Here is a 21867-nt window from a genome sequence, read left to right as displayed (position 1 = left end):
ATCTGTGTGCTGCTGTAGTCCCTTCAGCCTCTGCCAAGAGCTGCCGAGCATTCTCATGTGTGTCACAGGAGCCAGGGCATGTAAGACAACTGCTAGACAAGCAGCCCGTGCAATGCCTCTAGTTCCTCATATGAACACTGGCCTTCTGGGTCCACAGGTACAACCATGGTTATAGGGGAGAAAAATTAAGATTTCAGGAGGATTAGTATTGCCCAAAAGAGGTCACCTACTATATATTCATATATCATTTCTCCTAAGGAAGCCCTTTACAAAAATGACAAAGGGTGACAAAAATGTCACCCTCCACCCCGGCCATGGTCTCTCTCATTCTTCCTGCACCTTAAGGTGCCCAAGAATACCCAGACACCACTCTTCTACTCGAAAAGGGGATGATAGAGCAATATGTCGCGCCAGACAAGGCTTGTAGGTGACCAAGTGACTAAATGCACTGAATTGCAGTTGGCACCCCATTGATGGCCAGGTAAGGTAGAATGTTTGAAGACTGGGTAAAGACCATATAGATTTCCATCATGTTCGACTGAGGGCAGAGCAAATATAGCAGTTGCTCTAGTCTTAGGAAGAGGCCCACTAATATACAGAGAGATGGTAGAGCTCATCTTGGTAAGGAAGAGGTCCAAGTGCAGTTGCTCCTAAACCTCAGGGTGGTGGGTGGGTCATCAACATCTATTTCATACCTCCCAACATTTTGGACATAAAAAGAGGGACAAAAAAGTTGGCGCCCATTTTTGTGGCCACACCCCGTTATAACCATGTTCATTTTACAAAATTTGGCAGGTTATGAAAGTTTGAACACATTTCTGTGTTTTTTTCCAGTTGTTACAGTTTTGCTAATGAAAGGGAATTGCCTTTTAAGCTGCGAGTCTAACTTCTCCCAAGAGACTTGTCTATCTAAATTGTTACAATTACTTATTTGCTTATCTCAAAATTGTTACAAAAGTATCTTAGTTGCACCTGGTGGCTGTTCTGGGCTCTCTTCCAAAAGCTAATTAAGTTAGAAACATTGTTTCTTTTTCTGACTGTTCAGTGTAGAGAAAAACAGGACTTTCCAGTACAAATAAGGGACTACACAGGTTGAGCTGTCAAAAGAGGGACTGTCCCTCTAAAAACGGGACAGTTGGGAGGTATGATCTATTTGCACATTTACATAACCCTGAAAGTTCCGCAACATTTATTGGCTCCACTAGAGTTACATAAATCTGTAGAAGGGACATCATGGTTTAATAAATCCAATAATAGAAGGGGATCTCCCAGGTTGGATTTGTCTTTGTGGACCAGTTATTTGTCTTTTCTATAGTATTGGTGGCCTGAGTATGCACCGGGTGTGCGAGTGCCATGCTTATTTTAGAATTTCTATATCTGTAACCTTGTTTTAGGCTTAGAGAACCCAGAGCAAAGGATGGTCCTCCAATGGCAGCAGAAACCAATACAAGTCCAACAATCACTGTCCTAGTGGCATCCAACAACTGAAGCCCATTTTGGCAACATGAAGAGGTCTTAGTGGTTTGTGCAACACACATCCAATAATGGGAACATACAGTATTTTGAGAACAGGGAGAGGCCTCGGTGGTTTGTGGAATACACATCTATTAACTGGAACATGTTATGGGAATCGGGAGAGGCCCTACTGGTCTGCACAGTACATAAATGAGATACATTTTTGGGTGGGAAAATGTACTGTTTCTTTAGCTCATACAGAATAGGTTGTTGAATAACAGTACATTGGGAATGGAAGAAAGATACAGGCAAGGCTGGAACTGTTTTGGATAGTTATGTTGAAAACATACAACCAATTGGTCGGGGAACACGAGAGCTTAGGATTCCTGCCATAACGATGCAATTGGTCTAATGAGGAATGCCATAGCGTAAGTTTACATGTTGATGTATGAATGTGCCATGCTGCTATGTACTTCCTCAGATGTCCATGTGAGCAGCGTGGTGATCCAATTTTGAGCAAGTTGATATATTGACATAATATGCCGCCCAGTTTCCTGGGCTGGCGTGAACGAATCAAAGGTTTCAGGGGACTCCCATGTGTAAAAGTGGTTGCTTTCTATGGGTGTCTTGATACAATATTACTTGTGTCAGTCAGGTGCAGTAGAGTAAAACCCATGTGCTGTGCTGGATGTGTAGCTGCAGGCTTTGGCTGGAACAGGAGAAGCGGCAAACCACATCAGTAGTGTGAGCGTTTGTGGTGTTGGGGAAGAGCCATATGGATAACAAAAAAATACCTACATCAGCAGATTTAACCCCAACAAAAGAATTACAGCCAGGAAACTGTACAGGTATGGGATACATTATCCGGCAACCCGTTATCCAAAAAATTCAGAATTACGTAAATGCCGTCTCCCATAGACTCCATTATAATAAAATAATCAAAATTTTTTTTAAAAAATCCCTTTTTCTCTGTAATAATAAAAAAGTAGCTTGTACTTGATCTCAACTAAGATATAATTAATCCTTATTTACCAGACCCGCAGCTGCAGGGGGGACCAGGAGGTATAGGGGCTCCATGTGGCCCTAATTCATATACAGTTTCAATAAATATTGTCAACCTCTTAACATTTTGGGGGCATGAAAAATAATTTGCTGTGGGGACCAATAATATCTAGTTACAACACTGGATAAATGTTTGTAAAAATCAAGGTGGCTGCCCTGTACACTGCCTTCCATAGATATTTGCACAAAGTACACGCACTGTGTATTGCCTTGCAATGTTAGAAGTAAGAGAAACAGTTACAGTAGCCTGACGTATTATAAGTGTGAACGGCCTCCAGCCACTAATCTAATCTGTACTTGGGACTCGGTTATATACATGCTTGTAAATATTTTATTTGCATCTTATTATCCTTTATTCCAGTTAAGGATTGACATTTTTTCTCCAGTCACTTCTGTGTTGGTGTGTGTGCCAACTTTCCCAATTGCACGTCTTGAAAGATCCTTTCTTGTTGGACGTCTCTTCCAGCGTGTATTCATTTATCATAGGTTGTTAGGATTCTTATTTGCATTCATGTTTAACAGAGAGGGGTGGATCAGAACATGTATTAAAATATGTGCTTTAACACTATAGTCCCTGTGTGCTTGTGTGCATCATGCACAGCTTACAGGGGAATAGTGTAGTGCCAAGACGATAAATTAAATTAAGCGAAATGATGGTTGAAATGTGAGGTCACTTGCCTCATAAGTCCTTTCCCAGAGTCTATAACCCCCACTGCTACGGTTATTAAGGGCACCATCTCTCCCTACTATACCTGCTATCCCACAGTCACACTCCCTTCCCAGAGACTATTATCCCACTGTTACTATAGGCACCATCTCTCCCTACTAAACCTGCTATCCCACAGCCATACTCCCTTCCCAGAGACTATCCCACTGTTACTATAGGCACCATCTCTCACTATTTTACCTGCTATCCCACAGTCACATTTCTGTTATGTTTTGGGTAGCCGAGGATGAGTAGAGTATAACAGTGCTTTATTAGCAGATGGTGGTGTATGTCTGATAACTGTTTTGTCATGATTCTGACAAGTAACACAAGAATAAATCGCAGTTACCACATCGGCATCCATTTTAACTTTGAGTACAAATTTCTTTGCACAACCCAGTGAAGTGTTGCTTTGTGGTGAAATTTCAGACACTGTCTGTGTGGCAGGCACTGGTGCTGTAGTAATGAGACCATCAACTAATTGTAGGTTTAATTCAGCAAAGAGATCCCTTCCAAGTATAGCAGTAACCTTATTCACAATGTAAACATCACATTTTGCAGTATTTGATTCAACTTGTACAGTCACTGGCAAGCAACCAAGCACAGGGATTGGATCCTTTAAGTAACTGACCAGTTTCAGGGCAGGTGCAACAAGCGGATCGTTTGCAAAGTATTGCAAGAAAATATCCTTTGGTAGTATAGAAACAGCTGAACCTGTATCAAGCATCAGGTTAATGGAGTGTCCCTTGTCAGCAGAAGCAGTACTGACACTGACAGTGCATATAAACTTGTCTGGAATAAATGTACCAGCTTTATCCACACTTAATACTGTAACATTTGTAGTAGTGACTTCATGAACATGGTTTAGCAGAACTACGGCAGATCTTAGCAAAATGTCCTACTTTTGTGCATTTGCAACACCGTACAGCTTTTGCAGGACATGTAACATGATTTGCAGTGTGTTGTGTTGAACTACAGCGAAAGCAGTATTTTCTATTTGTATTTGCTGTATGGTTTTGCAGTGTTAGTGAATCCCTTTCCTTAGCACTGTATTTTTCTTGTGACTGTGCATTATTAGGCCACAGTGTTGAATTCACAATCTGTACATTCCCAGCAGTTCCCTGACTGAGAGTTTTAGCCTCTGCTACTGCTGTTCCAATTTGGCTAGCAACTGTAATAGCCTTTGCAAGGGTTAAATCCTGCTCTAGGAGCAGTCTCTCTCTAATGCGAGGTGAGTTTGTTTTTTCCACTATTTGGTCTCTTAGCATTTCATCTGTTAGATTCCCAAAGTCACAGGTAACAACCAGCTCTCTCAAAGCCGCTACAAATTGTTCTGTGGACTCGCCATTAGGTTGTCCACGTTGGCAGAATTTATATCTTTCAGCAACCACGTTTCCTCTTGGCACAAAAAAGTTCTTTATAGCAGTAAGAACAGTTTCACAAGTATCATCAGGTAAAGGTAATGTATAGAATATACGCTGTCCCTCTGCTCCCAGGCAGTGAATAAGAAAAGCACGCTTTCCAGCAGCAGAAATCTCCCCTTGGTCAGCAGCAATAATGTAATTTTCAAACATACGGATCCAAACAGTAGAAGGTATGGTAGGCTCACCAGGGTTTGGAAGAAAATGTGCAGGCTGCTGCAGAGGTAGAAAAGCCATCTCATCGTCAATTTGTTATGTTTTGGGTAGCCGAGGATGAGTAGAGTATAACAGTGCTTTATTAGCAGAGACTCATGCAACCATTATACAACAGTAACTTTCACTTTTAAGCTGACAGGAAGTATACACAGTATAAGTATGAGCACAGTGATATCTACAGGCCATTTGCATAAACACCACAACTTCCTTCCCAGAGACTATTATCCCACTGCTACTATGATATATATCTATATTTTTCTAAGAATATAAGCATATAAGGCATACCCATTTAGCCTTCCTAAGATAGCTCTGCTAGCAAAATACGTAGAGCCACTGAGCCATACCTGATATACTGTCTGAAAGATTTCTCTGTTCTCTCCTGTTCGGAGAAGACAAAAAAATAACAGTCACATGCTTAGTTATTATGTAACATTACTGTGCGAACCTCATAATTAGTGATCAGGGGCAATTACAAGAGCCTCATGCAGAGAGGACAGGCCTTCTAGAGTGAATACAGTCCCAAGATTGTTAGTATAGCCTTCATACAGCACAGTGACCCGGAGTGCCTGGGAATTAATGGAGCAGAAGAGAGAGAGAGGTATCCAAACCTAGGCAAGAGCAGCCAGGAAAGGAAAGCAGGCCACTCAAGAGAGGTGTCAGACTGGAAAAAGCATGAGCTGTCAGGCTCGGAGACATGAGGATCCTTAACCCGAACATAAATTACATTTTAATGGAAAAAGTACAAATTTTTACAGCCTGTCTACACTGACATCTGTAATAAAGGTTCCAATCAGAAGAAGATCAATAGGGTTGTCTACAGAATGAAGTCTGTGTACCTGTCAGGTTGGGAGTACTTTAACCTCGTTGGCGGCAGTGGAGCCATGCTTGACTTTCACTCTGCCATAATGAAAAGGTTTTTAAAGGGTAAAGCACCAGTGGAAGATGGTTTCTAATGTCTATGGTTGTTTTAAGGGTCAACAAATATCAGAAAGTAAATGTACTTACATTTTAAGATTACACCTATTAACTGCAAATATCCCTTGGCAATAAAAGTACTCTATGAGAAATGCTGTTGTCCTAAAAGACACATCCTTTGCAATATTTGGGTGAAGTTGGTGAAACATGCATTTGCTACTCAAGCCAATATCAGGTAGCGCATGACTCCATGAGCCAAAAATTGTCTATACCCCGGGCCCAGAAGATAGGCTCCTCTGTTGATCTGTATATGATCTGGGCTCCCACTTCAAATAGGTAAAATGGGCAATTGCCCTGGGTCATTGTCAAACCTCTAAACTGCTATAACTTTTGACTGAAGTGTCCCCTAGAAGTGGCAGACCCCTTCTTTTAATTAGCCCCTAGTTTTAATTAACTGGAGGAACGCAAAATAACCATTTCAACTTTTTAAAGGGGTTGTTCACCTTTGAGTTAACCTTTAGTATGAAATGGATATTCTGAGACAATATGAGATTGGGTTTCCTTTTTTATTATTTTTGGTTTTTGAGTTATTTAGCTTTTTATTCAGCAGCTCTACAGTTTCCAATTTCAGAAATTCAGCAAATTCCCCTAGCAACCATGCACTGATTTGAATAAAAGACTGGAATATGAATAGGAGAGGCCTGAATAGAAAGATGATTAATAAATAGTAGCAATAACAATAAATGTGGCTTTACAGAGCATTTGTTTTTAGAAGGGGTCAGTGATCCCCTTTTGAAAGATGTAAAGTTAAAAAAATGGTCGATTTCACATGCCCATGTATTGCTACCTTAAGATACTGTATATTGCCCATTTTCAGCTTAAATTTCCCCCTGTACTAAAGCATGTTAGGAAGAAACGTCAGCTGGAAAGTGCTCCATCTATAAAACAACAGCTCCCATCATCCTTGGCTTCCAGTGGCTTCCACGCTGTTGGGCTCCCTGCCTCTGGCCTCACATTGGCTTTGCCCCACAACATCGGGCTTCTGCCCCATAACATCAGGGCCCTGCCTTTGACCCCATACCATTGGGCCCCCTGCCTCACAACATCAGGCTTCTGCCCCACAACATTGAACTTCTGCCCCAAAACATTGGGGCCCTGCCTCTGACCCCACACCATCGGGGCCCCTGCCTCCGGCCCCACATTAGGCTCCACACCATCGGGCTCCCTGCCTCTGGCCTCACGACATTGGCTTTGCCCCACAACATTGGCTTCTGCCCCATAACATCAGGGCCTGCCTTTGGCCCCACAACATCAGGGTCCTGCCTCCGGGCCAACAAAATTTTGCTTCAGCCCACAACATTGGGGCCCTACCTCTGGCCCCGACAACGTTGCCTCTGCCTTCAGCCCCCACGACATTGGTGCCTCTCTGCCTTCAGCCACACACCATCAGAGCCCAAAACATCTGGGTTCTGTCTCCGTCCCCACACCTTCTGGCTTTGCCCCACAATATCAATTTCATTTTAACGCAGTGCCTTGCACAGGTATAGGATCTGTTATCCAAAATGCTTGGGATTTTTCTGTAACTTTTTAAAAAGTTAAAACATGCAAACATTAAACCAGAAATTTCTTTTGATTTCTTCTGAAAATGAGCGATGTATTAGCTCATGCGCAGTTGGAGCACAAATTGCTAAAGGGAAGAGGACTCAAAGAAATCTGAAGAGCTGGAATATGGTGCCCACAAGCTCTGCTGCGCTTACTTTCACCTATAGGCTAGTAAAGGATTAGGTGCACTTATAGGTGTTATCGCCTATGCAGGGGGGGGGAACAGGGAGGGGGGACTATGTAGGGTACTGGGTAGGGGTTTTTATTTGTGGAGAGTTGAGTTCTACTTTAAACCAGAAATTCAGTTCTTCTAGACCAAGGGGGCACCCAATTTTGATCTCTGCACTAGCTATTTGCCCCCCCTGAACCCCTTCTGATGAAGGAAAGGCAAGTGCTGAGGGGTGGGGTGTATCTCAGGCTGTACAAAGGCCATGGGGCCCTGGAAAAAATAACAGAGCCAAGGTATTTCCAGGCAAGGGAAGGTTACTGCTAAAAGAATATAACATGAGACCGACTCAGACAAGGACATGGCATGTGACTTTTCCAAAACTTTGGATTTTCCACAAACGAGGCCTATCCATTCTTAAAGGAGAAGGAAAGGCAAAAATAAACTTCAGCTCTAAGTGTTGCCAATGAACAGAACATATATTTAACAGCAAACATTCCCTCATTAGTTTCTTCCCCAATATAAGGGCTGTAATCGATTTAAAAAAAAGTTTAAACATGTATGTAAAATCATACCCAGTTTGCAGTCCGAAAATCACTCTGAATAGGGCACACGCATGCGCAATAGTTAGCAGCAGTGCCCTGCGCATGCGCATTGGAATCTGTGTTCCCTGGTAGAGATGACGTTGCGGTCATGTGATGGAGCCGTACGTCATCACTGACCTCTCTGCCCACGCCTCATTCGTTCTATCTCCAATCGGGATCCTGCTTGCTAGGACACTCAGTGAATCTTTGAAGCTCCTGCGCTCGCTCTGGTTTAAATTTACAGCTTGTCAGCGAGCGAGTGCAGGAGCTCAGGAGCTAAGCTGTAATTCAAAGATAAAAAGTAATCCAGCGAACGGGTATGTCTGACTGAGGTCTGCAGTGATTAATAATAAAAAAATGAAAAGACGCAAACTTTTATTGTTAACTGTAAAGCTCTGGGCGCATGCGCAGGCGTAAGTGGTGCACCATTTTGAAAATGGCGGCGCCAAACTTTACACCACGGCAAAACTTCAAGACACTGGAGCCCAAAACTATTATAAAATGACAGTTTTCAATGCGGCGTTTCAGGAGGGGGCCTGATGACGCACAAAATGGAGTAGGTTATATTTTTTTTGTTTCAATTCTCATTTAAGGATATCCTCCTTGTGCAGGCTGTGAGCTCATCCAATTCACACACATATATATCCTGACACAAAGGATGGCTTGGTGCTATATATATATATATATATATATATATATATATATCCAGGGAGTCCCCGGGCTGAGCCTGCTGTGCGGACGCCCAGATCTTCACACACCCAGTGACGCGAGGAATAAAGGCTCAGCTGTCACACACAGATAGAGGGGCTCGGGCCTCCCTATTAATAGGTCCCCACGTCTGTGGTGAGGTAACACGGTATTTTTGGGATGCTCTTGTCTGGAACAAAGTACATAAAAAAAAGCCGAACTCTTCTCTATATTCTGCTCATCATCATCAGTGCTGTTGGTCAGGGGGTTTACCTTATGGAATATCTAAATATAGCATATGGCATTTGTGTGACAATGAAGGACATTCAATTGTTTTTCTCTTATTCTGACTATATTAAATATTCTTTTTCTGGCTATAGACCTGTAAGCATTCTGATAGGGGCTCTTATTGGCCACATGCTTTTATAGAGGTTATTCATCATTCCTTGACTCAGTGGAGCTTACAATATAAGGCCTTTATGACATTTACACATAGGGGCAGATTCACTAAAGGGCGAAGTGACTAACTCTGGCGAAAATTCACCAGCGTGACGTCATTTCGGCACTTTGCCAATTTACTAACGGTAGCTGGCGTATTTTCGCCAAGGAGATAGATTCTGGCGCAACTTCGCACTCTAACGCCAGCCGAATTTATGGTCTGGCGAAAGAGCGTTACTATGCAAATTCACTAAGTTTTTGATTTTACTAACCCTTACCTTTATTGTCCGACTTGCCTTCGCCACCTCAGACCAGGCGAAGTGCAAAAGAGTAAGATAGGAGTTCCTCAAAAAAAGTTTACCTTTTTTTAAGTCCCAAAAAACGCTGGCGTTTTTTCCTATTTACAGGGTGATAGACTGAAAAAGATCGTAAATTTTCTTTTTTGGGTATCCTCCTTCCCCTCTACATTTGCTAACATATGGCACCTAAACTATACTGTGGGCACATGTGTAGGGCATTATAACAACTTTTATATAATTTTATTAAGGTTCCCTGGCCTTGTGTAGTGTAATGTATTTGCTGAAGCATATACGGCCATTGTACTTTAACTGCACGCCGTATGCTAATTAGCCCACGCTAGCATAACTTCGAACTGCTGAGCGTAATTTCGCTGGCGTAATTCTGCCAGCGTTCGGTATCCTGTGCGCAACTTCGGATCTTCGTGAATTAGCATTGTCCAGGCGAATTTACACCTGGCGAAGTGTTGCGATGTGCGCGAAGCCATCGCTGGCGAATTTTCGCCTGTTAGTGAATTTGCCCCATAGGGTTGCCTCCTGGCCGGTAAAAATGATGGTTGATCCCAATGTTATTAATAGGGAAAAAAGTTAAATATGCAGTATAGGAAGGCCGGTATTTTTTTCCAGGAAAGGTGGAAACCCTATTTACACACCCTATGGTGCCTGTATGTTTTTGGAACTCCTTTCAGATCATGCGCTCGCTAGAATTGAACCTGAGACCCTAGTTCTACAGCCATTGTAAGCCATCAGATTCTAGAGAACATAACCTGTGTGGGCTGACCTTAAACCACAGGGACTCAAGGGTGGAGCTATTTCCCAGTAGGTGGCTGATCTTTCTTCCTTGCCCCACCCCCAGCGTCAAAGCCCTTCAACTCCCCCCCCATACCCTTCCTTCTGGTGCCATTTCTTATTTATATATTCACCCATGCCTGCCCCCTTTGGCAGAGAGGGGTGAAATGGGTTTAGGCATATAAATAATAAAGACAGTGCACCGGGTCTGGTGGTTTTCGCTATGGGAGTGTGTGGGTTATGGTTGGACATGTGTACATTTTTTTATCAACTAATTCATCACTAGCACACACCCTGTAATTGGACAAAGTTAAAATGATTAATGGATCTTGGGTGGGGGAAGTTTTTTACTATTTAGCCTCTAAGGCGATTATCCCTAATTGGGGTGCATCTTTTTGTTCACGTCACATAAGATGGACTTGGGGGGAGACAAGATTTTGGGTGTTTTCACAATGCCACACCAATGAATTAACATTGTTATTATCATCATCTTGAGTTCCATCGCCCTTAGGAGCCAAACTCCTTGCTGAGCCACATTGCAGCTCCAAGGGCCATCAGATGGGGTTTCTGTTGATGGGTACAGAGAATGCCCCACAAGAGAAGATCAATATAAACACTTGCATGCACCTAATGGGATAAATTAAAGGCTATGCGAAGAGCCCCACTTAATTCTATATTTAGGTGTTTGATTTCCATAACTCTTCATTCACCAGTGGCGGCAGGTTCTTGCAGGAGCGAATGAAAGTGAAATTGGTTCCCAGTTGCAGCATAAATATTTTAGGTATCCAATTAGCCTTGTGCCCCTGCCAACAATGTGTGTGTGTTCCTACTGCATGTGTGTGTGTTTATACAGGGATAGGTGTTAAACAACCTGCTTTTTTAACAAACCCTAAATAAGGTCAACAACGCCCCCTCCACCTCCTCCCAAAAAAAATCCATTAGGAGGAAACCTAAGGAGACAATTCCTCACCCTTCTGAGACCTTTGGAGGTTAGGGGTCAAATACACACAAAGCAAACACAAGTTAATTTCTTCCCACGGGTGACCTTTAGGTAGCAGGGGCCACAACACACAACAATGCATTTTATCACATGCAATAAGCAAAGTGCAAGAATCTGACCCCCCCCCCAACTGGCTAAAGTGCCCTGGGACAATACATACTGGAAGGAGGGAGACAAAAGGAAAAAAACTAGGGGCATATCCTGCACTTTTCCAGATTAATCCCTTTCTCTTTCCGAGGCGTTGGCCAAAGAGTGGAACACGATAACAGATTGTGACTCCTGCTTGGCATGGGAAAAACATTGTGGAATTGATTCTCTGAAGGCTCATAGCCAGATTAGTAGCTGCTACTTGTAGATTTCCCTAGTCCAGAGAGCAGGTGGCCAAATTTACCCATAGCAAGGCAGCCCGCAATGCCCGCGACTGATGGGTCTGCTTACTCTAAAGTTCTGCCACTGGGGCTGCTGTAAGATGCCATAGACAGTCACCATTTATTGGCCCTGTGCGGGCTGTTTGGGTCTCTGTGTACTTGGAATGCCAGGACCTATTTTAAATCCCAGTCCAGACCCGATGAGTAGAATTGCTACCTGGAACTCTTCTAGGACAGGGACTGATGCATAACCACTGTAAAGCTCTTTAGTATATGTCAGTGCCATATAAAACAAAATAATAATGCAAGAATTCCATTCTATCCCTTCCTAATAGTTCTTAAAATTCAGCTCATAGATTGTATTTGCTTTGCAACATAAATTCGAGCAAAGCCCCCCCCCCCAGCTTCTTTGTACCCTGCACTCAACTGAATTTCCTGCGCCAAATGCATGAACACAAGTTAAAGATTCCATTTTAGATAATGGTTCCCACAGGCACTGAACAATCCCAGCATGCACTGCCATAAGATCAGCTAACCAGCTAAGACTAAACAGCCGCACTGGCCATTATTTTTCCCTTTTTAACTTAATTTCAAACCAAGACATAAAACATCAAAAATGGAAAGGTTTTTAAGGGAAAATAAACCCTTAACAGGCATATGATGAGTGCATAGCTGGTACACTGATAAAGCTAGTTTGTAGACAGAAGGATATGGCCCTTACCTCTGTATGAAAGGTACACGCGAGGGGGCTGTGTCGTTCGCACACAGGGGGGTAAGTTGAGAAGCAGCAGAAGCAGAGACGGTAATGCCGATACCAGCATGATGTCACCAGCCTGTGTACAAAAGGAGACAGAACACAATATTAAATATTGGCATCACTGTCTTTACAGATGTCATTGGGGAAGTGACAAATAAAAGAAACTCTAAAAGTTCCAGGAACCCTCTATTGGTGACATCTGGAACTATAAATAAAAGGGGGCTATTTTGAGTAACAGGACTTTTGGAATGAAAAGAATACCACAGGCACCCTTCAATGCAAGGGAAATACAGAAAAACCCCATAATGTATGTTTGCCCCCAGAAAAGTCAATCAACAGCAACCAATTAGCACAGGGAAGTGTCACATGGTTCTATCATTAGTATCACAATTGGATCATGACAACCGTGGCCAGTTTAGGTAAAAATCCACCAATTTAGCAACTTTAAGTTAATTTGATTTTTCAATTTACAGCTGTCTTAAACTACTAGAAAATATCAAATTACTGTGGGTGCCAGTAGACTGGTGCACCTGTTCTAGAAGAGGGAGCTACCCCACCACCACCACCATCTTCAGGTATATACCATTGTACTGGTAGTGCTAATATTCCTAGAAATAACTGCACAATCCTACTGCCAAAAAAAAGCACAGAAAAGTAAATAAGTGTTAAATGTTAAGGAAGGAATCAACCAGGAAATTGCCCTTTGTTCTTTTTTTTCTCTTCCAAGAGGATGATGATGCCAGTATTAGTCAGTCATAAAAATAAAACATATGTGTAGCGTGTATGGGGTGAAGGAAATGGCGACTGGCTATCTTGGTTGCTTTACAGGACACACACACAGAGGAAGGTGTTTATGTAGAAACACACCATCGAATGGGGTCATTGTATCTTCTTGCTGCAGTTTCCTTGCCCTTTAACCTGTTAGTTTAACCTCCCAGAAGCCCCTTGGGCTGGGTACTCACGGTAGCATTGTGTGTCCCCCACACAAGAGTTAAGGGCTTAAAACTGTTATGATAATGGGCCTTTCCTTTCATCTGTGCCCACGGCCGGCAACTTTATTATATAAACTTGTTGACTTGACCCATGGTTAGCACGTTAGCCAGAAGGCTATTCATTTGTCGCTCCACTGAGAGCAATGCCCACGCACTTTTAGATCTCTTTTTTTACTTCAAAGCCCATTCAGGACTTTAGAATCAAGTCATAAGATTATGTTTAAATGGAAAATACACCCTACAGATAGGTCTATTGTCTCCTTAATTAGACATTCAAGGCTACGTTACAAGGTGCTGCTCGTGGCTGATGGTTACCCTTTGATGAAACTACTCTACCACTGCATCAGACCACAATCACTTATACAAGTATGGGATCCGTTATCCGGAAACCAGTTATCCAGAAACAATTACAGAAAGGCCATCTCCCATAGACTCCATTATAATGAAAAAATCCAGATTTCTAAAAATGATTCCCTTTTTCTCTGTAATAATAAAACAGTACCTTGTACTTGATCCAAACTAAGATATAATTAATTCTTATTAGAATCAAAAACAGAATATTGGTTTTATTTAATATTTACATGATTTTCTAGTAGACTTAAGGTATGAAGTTTTAAATTACAGATTAATTAAAGATCTGGAAAACCCCAGGTCCAGAGTATTCTGGATAAATTGTTCCACACCTGTCATATATACCTCATCTTGCTCAAGTTTGACATCGGGGGAGGGGGCAGGCACAATTATATAAATTAAGATAAAAATGCGACAAGAAAAGTTTGTTTAACAAAAAAAGCATTAATGACACCATGGGAAGGGTCCTGGGTTCTCCCCACCATCAATAACAATGGCACCAATAACACCTACTCAACAGTACAAGACAAACAGTTATCCCCCCTTCTATTGTAATTAGACAAATGCAAAGGGAAAATAAAATACCATGAAAGTACAATGGGTCCAGGCGATTAAGACAATTACCTGGACAGGCAAAGGGCACTTGAATGCATGATACCATAAAAACAAGGCTCTATTAAAGGATCTGTTATCATCAAGGAAAAAAAGATAGTATTACAGCAGATTTCGATCAAACTGGTGAAAAAAAAAACCCAGCAGCTGAAATGATTCTGCTTGAGTCAGCTTGTAATACAATGCCCAGGAAGTCCCATGGCAGATTTCTGTGTCGGGTTCAATTGTAAGGCAAGTGCACTTTGTCCTAATAAACAATTGCACCTTCAGAGCTGGCCTTTGCGAGGGATCTCCGCGTGCAAGCCGAGGAGCGTGAGAGAGTAAAGTGCCGATGGAAAGGGAAGTCTCTATGGCAGGGTGTCCACTTGGAAGTGGAAATGTGAGGGAGCCGGGCCGTATTTTTAGAATCATTGTTTCTCTTGCTGGAAACTGGCTCTTTTTAAAGAACATTTAGGATTGGGGGAGCAACAGTGGCATAACTAGATGTTACTGGGTCCCACAGCAAATTAATTTTAGAGCCCCCACATATCCAGAGGTTGTCCTGGTTTACTAATAAGATATAGAAATTGAGCATGATTTTGGCCTCTTGGGGTCCCTATACCTCCTGGGCCCCCCTGCAGCCGCAGGGTCTGTTTCTGTAGTTACACCTATGGGAAGCAATATAATCTGGCTCCCGTAACAGGGACCCCAGGGGAAGCTTGTTAAAGGGAAGGTGGAAATGAAGGCATAATATAGGAAAAAGAAGCTTCCTGTGCCGAGAAGGAGCACCATGGTTTTAGGGAGGCTTGGGCAGTTCTTATCCTGAAACCCATTATTCAGAAAGCTCTGAATTATAGGAAGGCTGTGTGCCATAGACTCCATTTTTAATCAAATAATTAAAATTTTAAACAATAATTTCCTTTTCTCTGTAATAATAAAACAGTATCTTGTACTTGATCCAAACTAAGATATAATTTATCCTTCTTGGAAGCAAAACCAGCCTATTGTTTAAATGTAATGTTCAAATGATTTTGTTGTGTTTTTCTTGAAGACATTTCACCAGCCATCCAACTAGCTTTCTCAATTCAGAATTGAGAAAGCTAGTTGGATAAATGGCGAAACGTCTTCAGGAAAAAGTCCAGTTGATTTGACTTATTTCGAAGGGCATAACATGACCTGGATGAATGAGAAAATGATACTGACACTAAAAAACGACTTTTTAAAATATGAATGTACATTAAAGGTTTGTTTTTGTATGTAATTGTTAGTTGAAGTTCCTAAGCCTGTTTTACCAACCTGACTGTCCCATCTCAGCCTGTTGGTTACAGTTTCTAATGATAAGGGACACCTGCTGCACAAATATGGCAGCCCCCCTCATTCAGGAACATGAGGAATCAGACATGTAATGTAAAAGCATCATGCAAATACTTTATGACGAAGTTAGAAGCAGCTTTCAAAGTTAATATTATAATAGATGTAAAAAAAGAGTTTAATTTCTGTTGTCAGTATCTTTTTAAGATATGGAGATTCAAATTATGGAAAAACACTAGGTCCCAAGCATTCTGGATAACAGGTCCCATACATGTACAGCATGGAATAATAAAGCTGCCAGCCCAAATGAGAAGAACAATAGAAAGGCGCCCATATTGTAAACAGAATCTTTACACTTGGCTTCAGTCAAGGACCAGGCATGGTGGGTCCAGTTATGGCCCCTGTAATTTATAGGCAAAGTACTGGTCAACTAGCTGTTGACTTGATCAAGAGAGGACAAATATATAGCTAGTGGAAACACCACTTGCTTAGGATGTTAGACCTAACTACTCTCAGGGGCATCTAGGAATGGAAGGTAGTTCACAAACTTCAGAAAGGTGCCATTCCCAGGTGCCCATATGAGTTGGATCAGCAGTGCACTTCATGTTATGGCCACATGCCACAGCCACAACTGTCAGTCAACTTCTCAAAGCTGAACAGGAGAGGTATATTCTTCCCAAACAGGCAATGTGCAAGCTGAGAGCTCAAAGAAACAGAGTTTCTTTCATGGTCAGAACAATGTAGAAATGACAAGGATGGTTAGAAGATAAACTGGGCATGTGCCTTGTCCTTGGAAAAATTACAAATTCATATATTATTACATTGTTTGCTATCTGCAGTAGTTATGCCTGGGGAATTCAGCTGCCTTTCTTGACAAACTATAACTCCGAGTCCCAACAGCATGAATGGACAACTTGTGGCCCTTCAGATGTTGTCATTCAACTTGCATGTTGTCCCTGAGAATTGGGGTCTGCAAGATGGACATCACTGATTCATGTGTGTTATCTCCAAAGATTTGGTTTCATTCTATTTCTACATCTCAGGACCCTTGCCTTCTCCAGCCCTGATGACCGATTGACTTTTCTAATGGCGGCTCTCACCCCTAAGTACCCAGTTTGGGACTAAAGAGTCTTTTCACCCATTGCATGCTAAAGAAGATTGGTGTGTGTGTTGCACGTGCAATGTGGAGAGCAGCCCTGCTCTGACCTGAGATGCTTGGTACCAGGCTCTAGATAGGGAGCTAATTCCCAACTTAAACGGCAAGCTAAGGAGGAGAGCTGAAGGGAGCAGGGGGTGTGGGGGAGTGTGGGCTTTATGGCAGGAAGACAAATGGGCAAAAAGAACACAGGAGAAACAAAGGCTTTGAGAAAGTTGGAGAAATTCATCTAGACAAGAGGAAAAATAAGGTGAGACAGGGTGGAGAGAAACACATTGCAAAGGTGAAGGAAGGACAATAAGGGAAAAAGAGGAAAAGAGGAAAATAATAAATAAATAAAGGAAAAGAGGAAAATTATGCAACCTGTGCACTCAAGGTGCAACAATGGCACTTATTAATATACAACATACCATTAAATATTAATGCACTCGAATAAGTCAAGCCTTTTCATCTTATACTTCTATATTAAGGAAGAGGTAGATGATATAAATCTGCTTAATCCCTAGGGCCTTTATTTTTTGGCGGCTACTGTTGCCAGATCTGGTTCAGAGTGGACTACCTGCCCCACTAATTATTAAAGTAGCCTTTGGGGTATAAATGATATATTCAATATCATTCCCAAAAGCCATGAATAACCTCTAAAACCATATCATTATACATAATTACAGTGATGTCATCATAGAGAGAGAGACAGATAGACAGACAACCAGATAGATAGATGATAGATAAATAGATGGATGGATGGACAGACAGACGGAAGGACAGACAGACAGATAAATAGATAGATAGATGGATGGATAGACAGATAGATGATGGATTGAAGGATAAACTGATGGATGGCTGGATAGACAGACAGATGATAGATAGACAAACAGATAGATGATAGACAGACAGACAGATGATAGATAGATATGGATGGATGGAATGATAGACAGATGGATGGATGGATGGATAGATGATAGATGGATGGATGGATGGATGGATGATATACAGATAGATGGATGGATGGATAGATAGATACTGCTTCAAATGGTTTATCTTAGGTAAAATGTAAATTAGTAGTTGCCCCACCTGATGAAGTGATGCAAGGAGATGCCATTCTTTGAAACCAGCCGATGCCAATCTTGGATATTGTATTTGTGCCCAGACAATGTTGGTCTAAGCAATTTTGTCAGTAGCAGGTAAGCACAATGTAAAAAGGAGAGTAGAGCTGGCACAGCCAGGTACAAACATACCAGTAACTGGTACCAACTTGCATAAATATCTAAGGCTCTATAATGCAGACTATAAAAGGCCTGTTGGACCAGGGGTTCTCTTCCCTATTCCACCTTCAGCCCCACCACATTCCTACTGCTTCTACCTATGCCTAAATCTGTGTACGTGGCAACTGTGTGAGGTATAAGTAAATGATTTAATTCTAAACCAACACTGAAGGTGAACTACAACTCAATGAACTAAACGATTTAATTCTTTATAGTCAAAGCCCTTCAAGTCCCCGAGCCTAGTTGGGGTGACAACCTCTGTACTCAATACAGTTACACCCCTGGTATCCACCAGACAAATCTTTTTTCTATAAAAATGGCTGCACCCCAATCCACAATGTCATCCCTCTACGGCTCTAAGTCTTGTGCCAACTCAACTCTGTCCATTTCCTTGGTTCAGCTTCATCCCCAGACTCCCATATAATTATTTTCCCCTTTATATCTGTTCACCTCCTCCCACCCAAGAGCCGAACATAAACTGACTTAGAATCTCATTCTAAAATGGTCAAGCTTGACACTTTTAAGAAAGTTTACACATTAAAGAGACACAGAGCCGACCGCAGAGAGCCACAAAGAAAACATAAAGCACATTTCCGATAATGGAGAATACAAATTAACAAGCAAGCGATGTAGGAAACGACCATCACAAAAGCTTAATGTAACTAAAATACTCAGATCAGTGCTATACACTCGGGGATCCCATTGAATTGCGAGAGACAAAAGAACACAATCTGTGAGAAATCTCTCCAGTTCTATAGAAGAAGTGAAGCATTTACTCGCTAGGGCTCTTTCACACTCAATGCATCCAAATCATAGGAACGTATGGCCATGAGACCTCTGAGGGTCCTAGAAAGGGAGAAAGGGGTGGACATCACATCGTGATCTGATTTAGTAAAACAATATACAACTCTCACAGGAGAAGGAGGGAGAAACAGTGGCGGATACAAGCAGAGCGTGAAGGTATAATTTCTCCTTTATACTGAAAATGGATCTTTAAGCAGGAGGACTTTTGTTTTGGAACTTAGGTTTTTCTGTTTTCCTTCTAATGGGAAAAACAGAATGTTCCCGGCCATCCTGCTCGGTAGCTGGCGCAGTCAAGAAAATGCAAAATAACCACCCAAAAAAGTGATAGACGCGAGAACTCTTGGAAGGCAAACGTTAAACAGGAAAATAGATTTACAGACCATAAAAACAATAAAAAGTACTGGGAATAATTGTCCCATTCTAACACATATTAACCCAATAAAAATATGTATAAAATGAAGGATCTATTCTGCTCAATTTTCAAAGGAAAAAAAGATGAAAAACGGAAAGCTGTCAGTTGACACATTACTGCCGCCCTGAAGCCCTTCCAAGCAATGACTGCACAGGGGTGGCAGGTGTATAATAAAGGAGAAGGGTCATTCGTTCTTACACTCCATAGCAGTGGATGGAGTTTGCATGCAAGAAATATAAGCAGGTAGGTGATGAAGAGGTAGGTACCTCTAGTTAGCGCTGACAGCCCCAAAGCAGGTAGTTAAAGTCCCAGTTTTCCAAACATGCCTGTGATCTTCTGTGAAACAACACCGGAACGGGCATCAGAGGGTGAGTTGGTGGTTTAAACGTGCCACCCAGCCGGAATCAGTGCCACTGTGTGTGTGCCTGTGTGGCAGTGTGGCAGGATTGTGTGTCTGTGTGAGGGAGGCTCCCAGAGTGACAGAAGCTGACAGCTACACTTTCCATTCTGCTGGAGTGAGGAGCGAAAGGACAGACACACACACACAGAGGGGAGGAGGATAGAAAAAAAGAGGGGGAAGAGAGTACAGAAAGGCTGAGGGAGGGCGAGTGAGGGCGAATAAGAGTTGGGATAGAAGGTGGGGCTACAAAGAAAGAGGTATGAGGGAGGGGAGAAAGATTAAAGGCAGCTTAAGTGAAATACCTGAAAGAATCCACAAGAAGACAGGAGAAGAAAGCAAGACATGTCTGGGGGGCACTGGGGGGCAAGTAACACCTTAGAGTGACAGCGAGACACAAAGGAGCAGAGTTGGGATCACCAATTGGGACTGAGGGAAGGAAGACAGGATTGAAAGAGCAGAGGGAGAGAGTAATACCTAAAAGGAAAGAAGAGCAGGGAGAGAGGGGGTCCCCACAGGGTCTCCCCCCTCCGACAGCTGTCTCTGGGTCTAAGCTTATCACTGGCATTAGGATGTCTTTAACCTCTGACATAGCAACGGTCAAACAGAAACAGATCAATGCCGGGGGGGATCTCATCAAATCCTAAATACAACATTGTCCCCCCCACAACCCATCCATCCACCCACCCAAAATCCAAGTGCCAAGAGGGTGTATGTTCTGCGTCCACAAACAAGTCCCAGCCATCCTGGAACCTCTCCCCTTGGCCTTACACACCAAATACCAAAAAAGGGGGAAGCCGTGCAATATTTTCGCTGCTCATGCTTTGTAAGCAGTGATCACTTTTACGATGTTGTACGGCTGTGATTTCCATGGGTGCCCATGAAAGGGACTCATTAGACATGCTGTCCTTAGCATGTTCTCATGTCCTTGGGGTGCCCTCTGTTCTTTGTTTTGCCAGCCCACCCCTCTATTTATACACAGAGCAGGTACATAGCTGCAAGCGCAAACCTCCCCCTCATTCCGCCTAACTCCCTGCAGTGCTCAGCAGATACATATCTATGAATAATATAGACGTGCACCAAGGCCAATTGCAGTGCAAATCTGCTTCCCTTGTGCCCCTTTCAAAGGTCTCTGCTCCAAGCCTCAGGCTATTCTTTGGCCCAGCACGACCCCAGAACATGATAAATAACTGGGCACGGAGCAACAAGCAGAGACAATGTCAGAGACAGCAACATGCACATTGGCTCTGACAGAGAAACAAAAATGAAGTGCCAAGTGGTGGGTGCTCTATGGGTGCCCGTAGGAGATGCAAGCATTTTGCATTAGGAAGTTTTGGAGCTTGTGTTGCTATCCAGCAAAGGGCATAGTGCACTCAGATACAAAATATAAGAGTGGGATAAATGGAACAAATCAGGGGACACAGGAGAGATGGAGGCTCAGCCAGCATGTCACACACAATAGAGGTTAGTGCCCAGAGCATTACATGGAAACAGCTCTAAACAGATCTGTCCCCTCCCAAAGGAATTCTAAACACAGGGCTTATCTGAGGTCTCGCAGGGATGGAGACCAGAACACAGAAACAGGGGTTATACCAAAACAAAGAACTGGAGAGGGATGGTCAGACCTAGAGGACAATAGAGCAGAGGAGAAATAAAGGGAAAGTTATCCACTGACTCAGAGAGGAGACACAGCCTGCAGCATGCCTACACCTGCCCCAAGCGCCGGCAATGGAAATGGGAATAATGGCGGAGAATGTGCAATGTCACGGCCTCTCTCCAGTGATATGAATGGAGTATACATACATGTACATACAAGCACAGTTATGCATACAATACCATCATACAGCATGCTCCTAAGGGTTGCTCTGGGGCTGGGCTCAGCCATTCTCCATAAGCTGAAAAGACAACAGGGACTCTAGTGGTAATAAATATACAGCACTTCTGCAGAAGTCGACAGAGGACAGCACAGCCATAGAAAGCAGCATGGCAGCTCCCAAATATGCCAGGACCATTATTGTGGGTCCTCAAACTCATTTACATATAACATAGTAACATAGTAAGTTAGGTTGAAAAAAGACACACGTCCATCAAATTCAACCTTTTGACTTTTTTTTTTTTTAAACCTGCCT

At 42.6% G+C, this 21867-nt stretch overlaps 1 protein-coding gene across 4 annotated transcripts in view; it reads right to left on the bottom strand.

Moving 5' to 3' along the window:
- The window catches only part of sema3fl.S (semaphorin 3F like S homeolog), a 39797-nt gene extending 18236 nt beyond the window's left edge, over nt 1-21561 (bottom strand). The window contains exons 1-2 of one of the 4 annotated variants that reach the window (XM_041574078.1): nt 19668-21561; nt 12427-12538 (exon numbers count right to left, since the gene is read on the bottom strand). In XM_041574078.1, the coding sequence (XP_041430012.1) occupies nt 12427-12538; nt 19668-19703 (148 nt within the window). In that variant the 5' untranslated portion in view covers nt 19704-21561. 4 annotated transcript variants of the gene reach the window in all.
- Nucleotides 21562-21867: the final 306 nt, after the last annotated feature.

The sequence above is a fragment of the Xenopus laevis genome, chromosome 8S, assembly GCF_017654675.1.
Source record: "Xenopus laevis strain J_2021 chromosome 8S, Xenopus_laevis_v10.1, whole genome shotgun sequence".
Lineage (NCBI taxonomy): Eukaryota > Metazoa > Chordata > Amphibia > Anura > Pipidae > Xenopus > Xenopus laevis.
The sequence above is the reverse complement of the archived record's forward strand: the minus strand, read 5'-3'. Positions and strand labels throughout refer to the sequence as shown.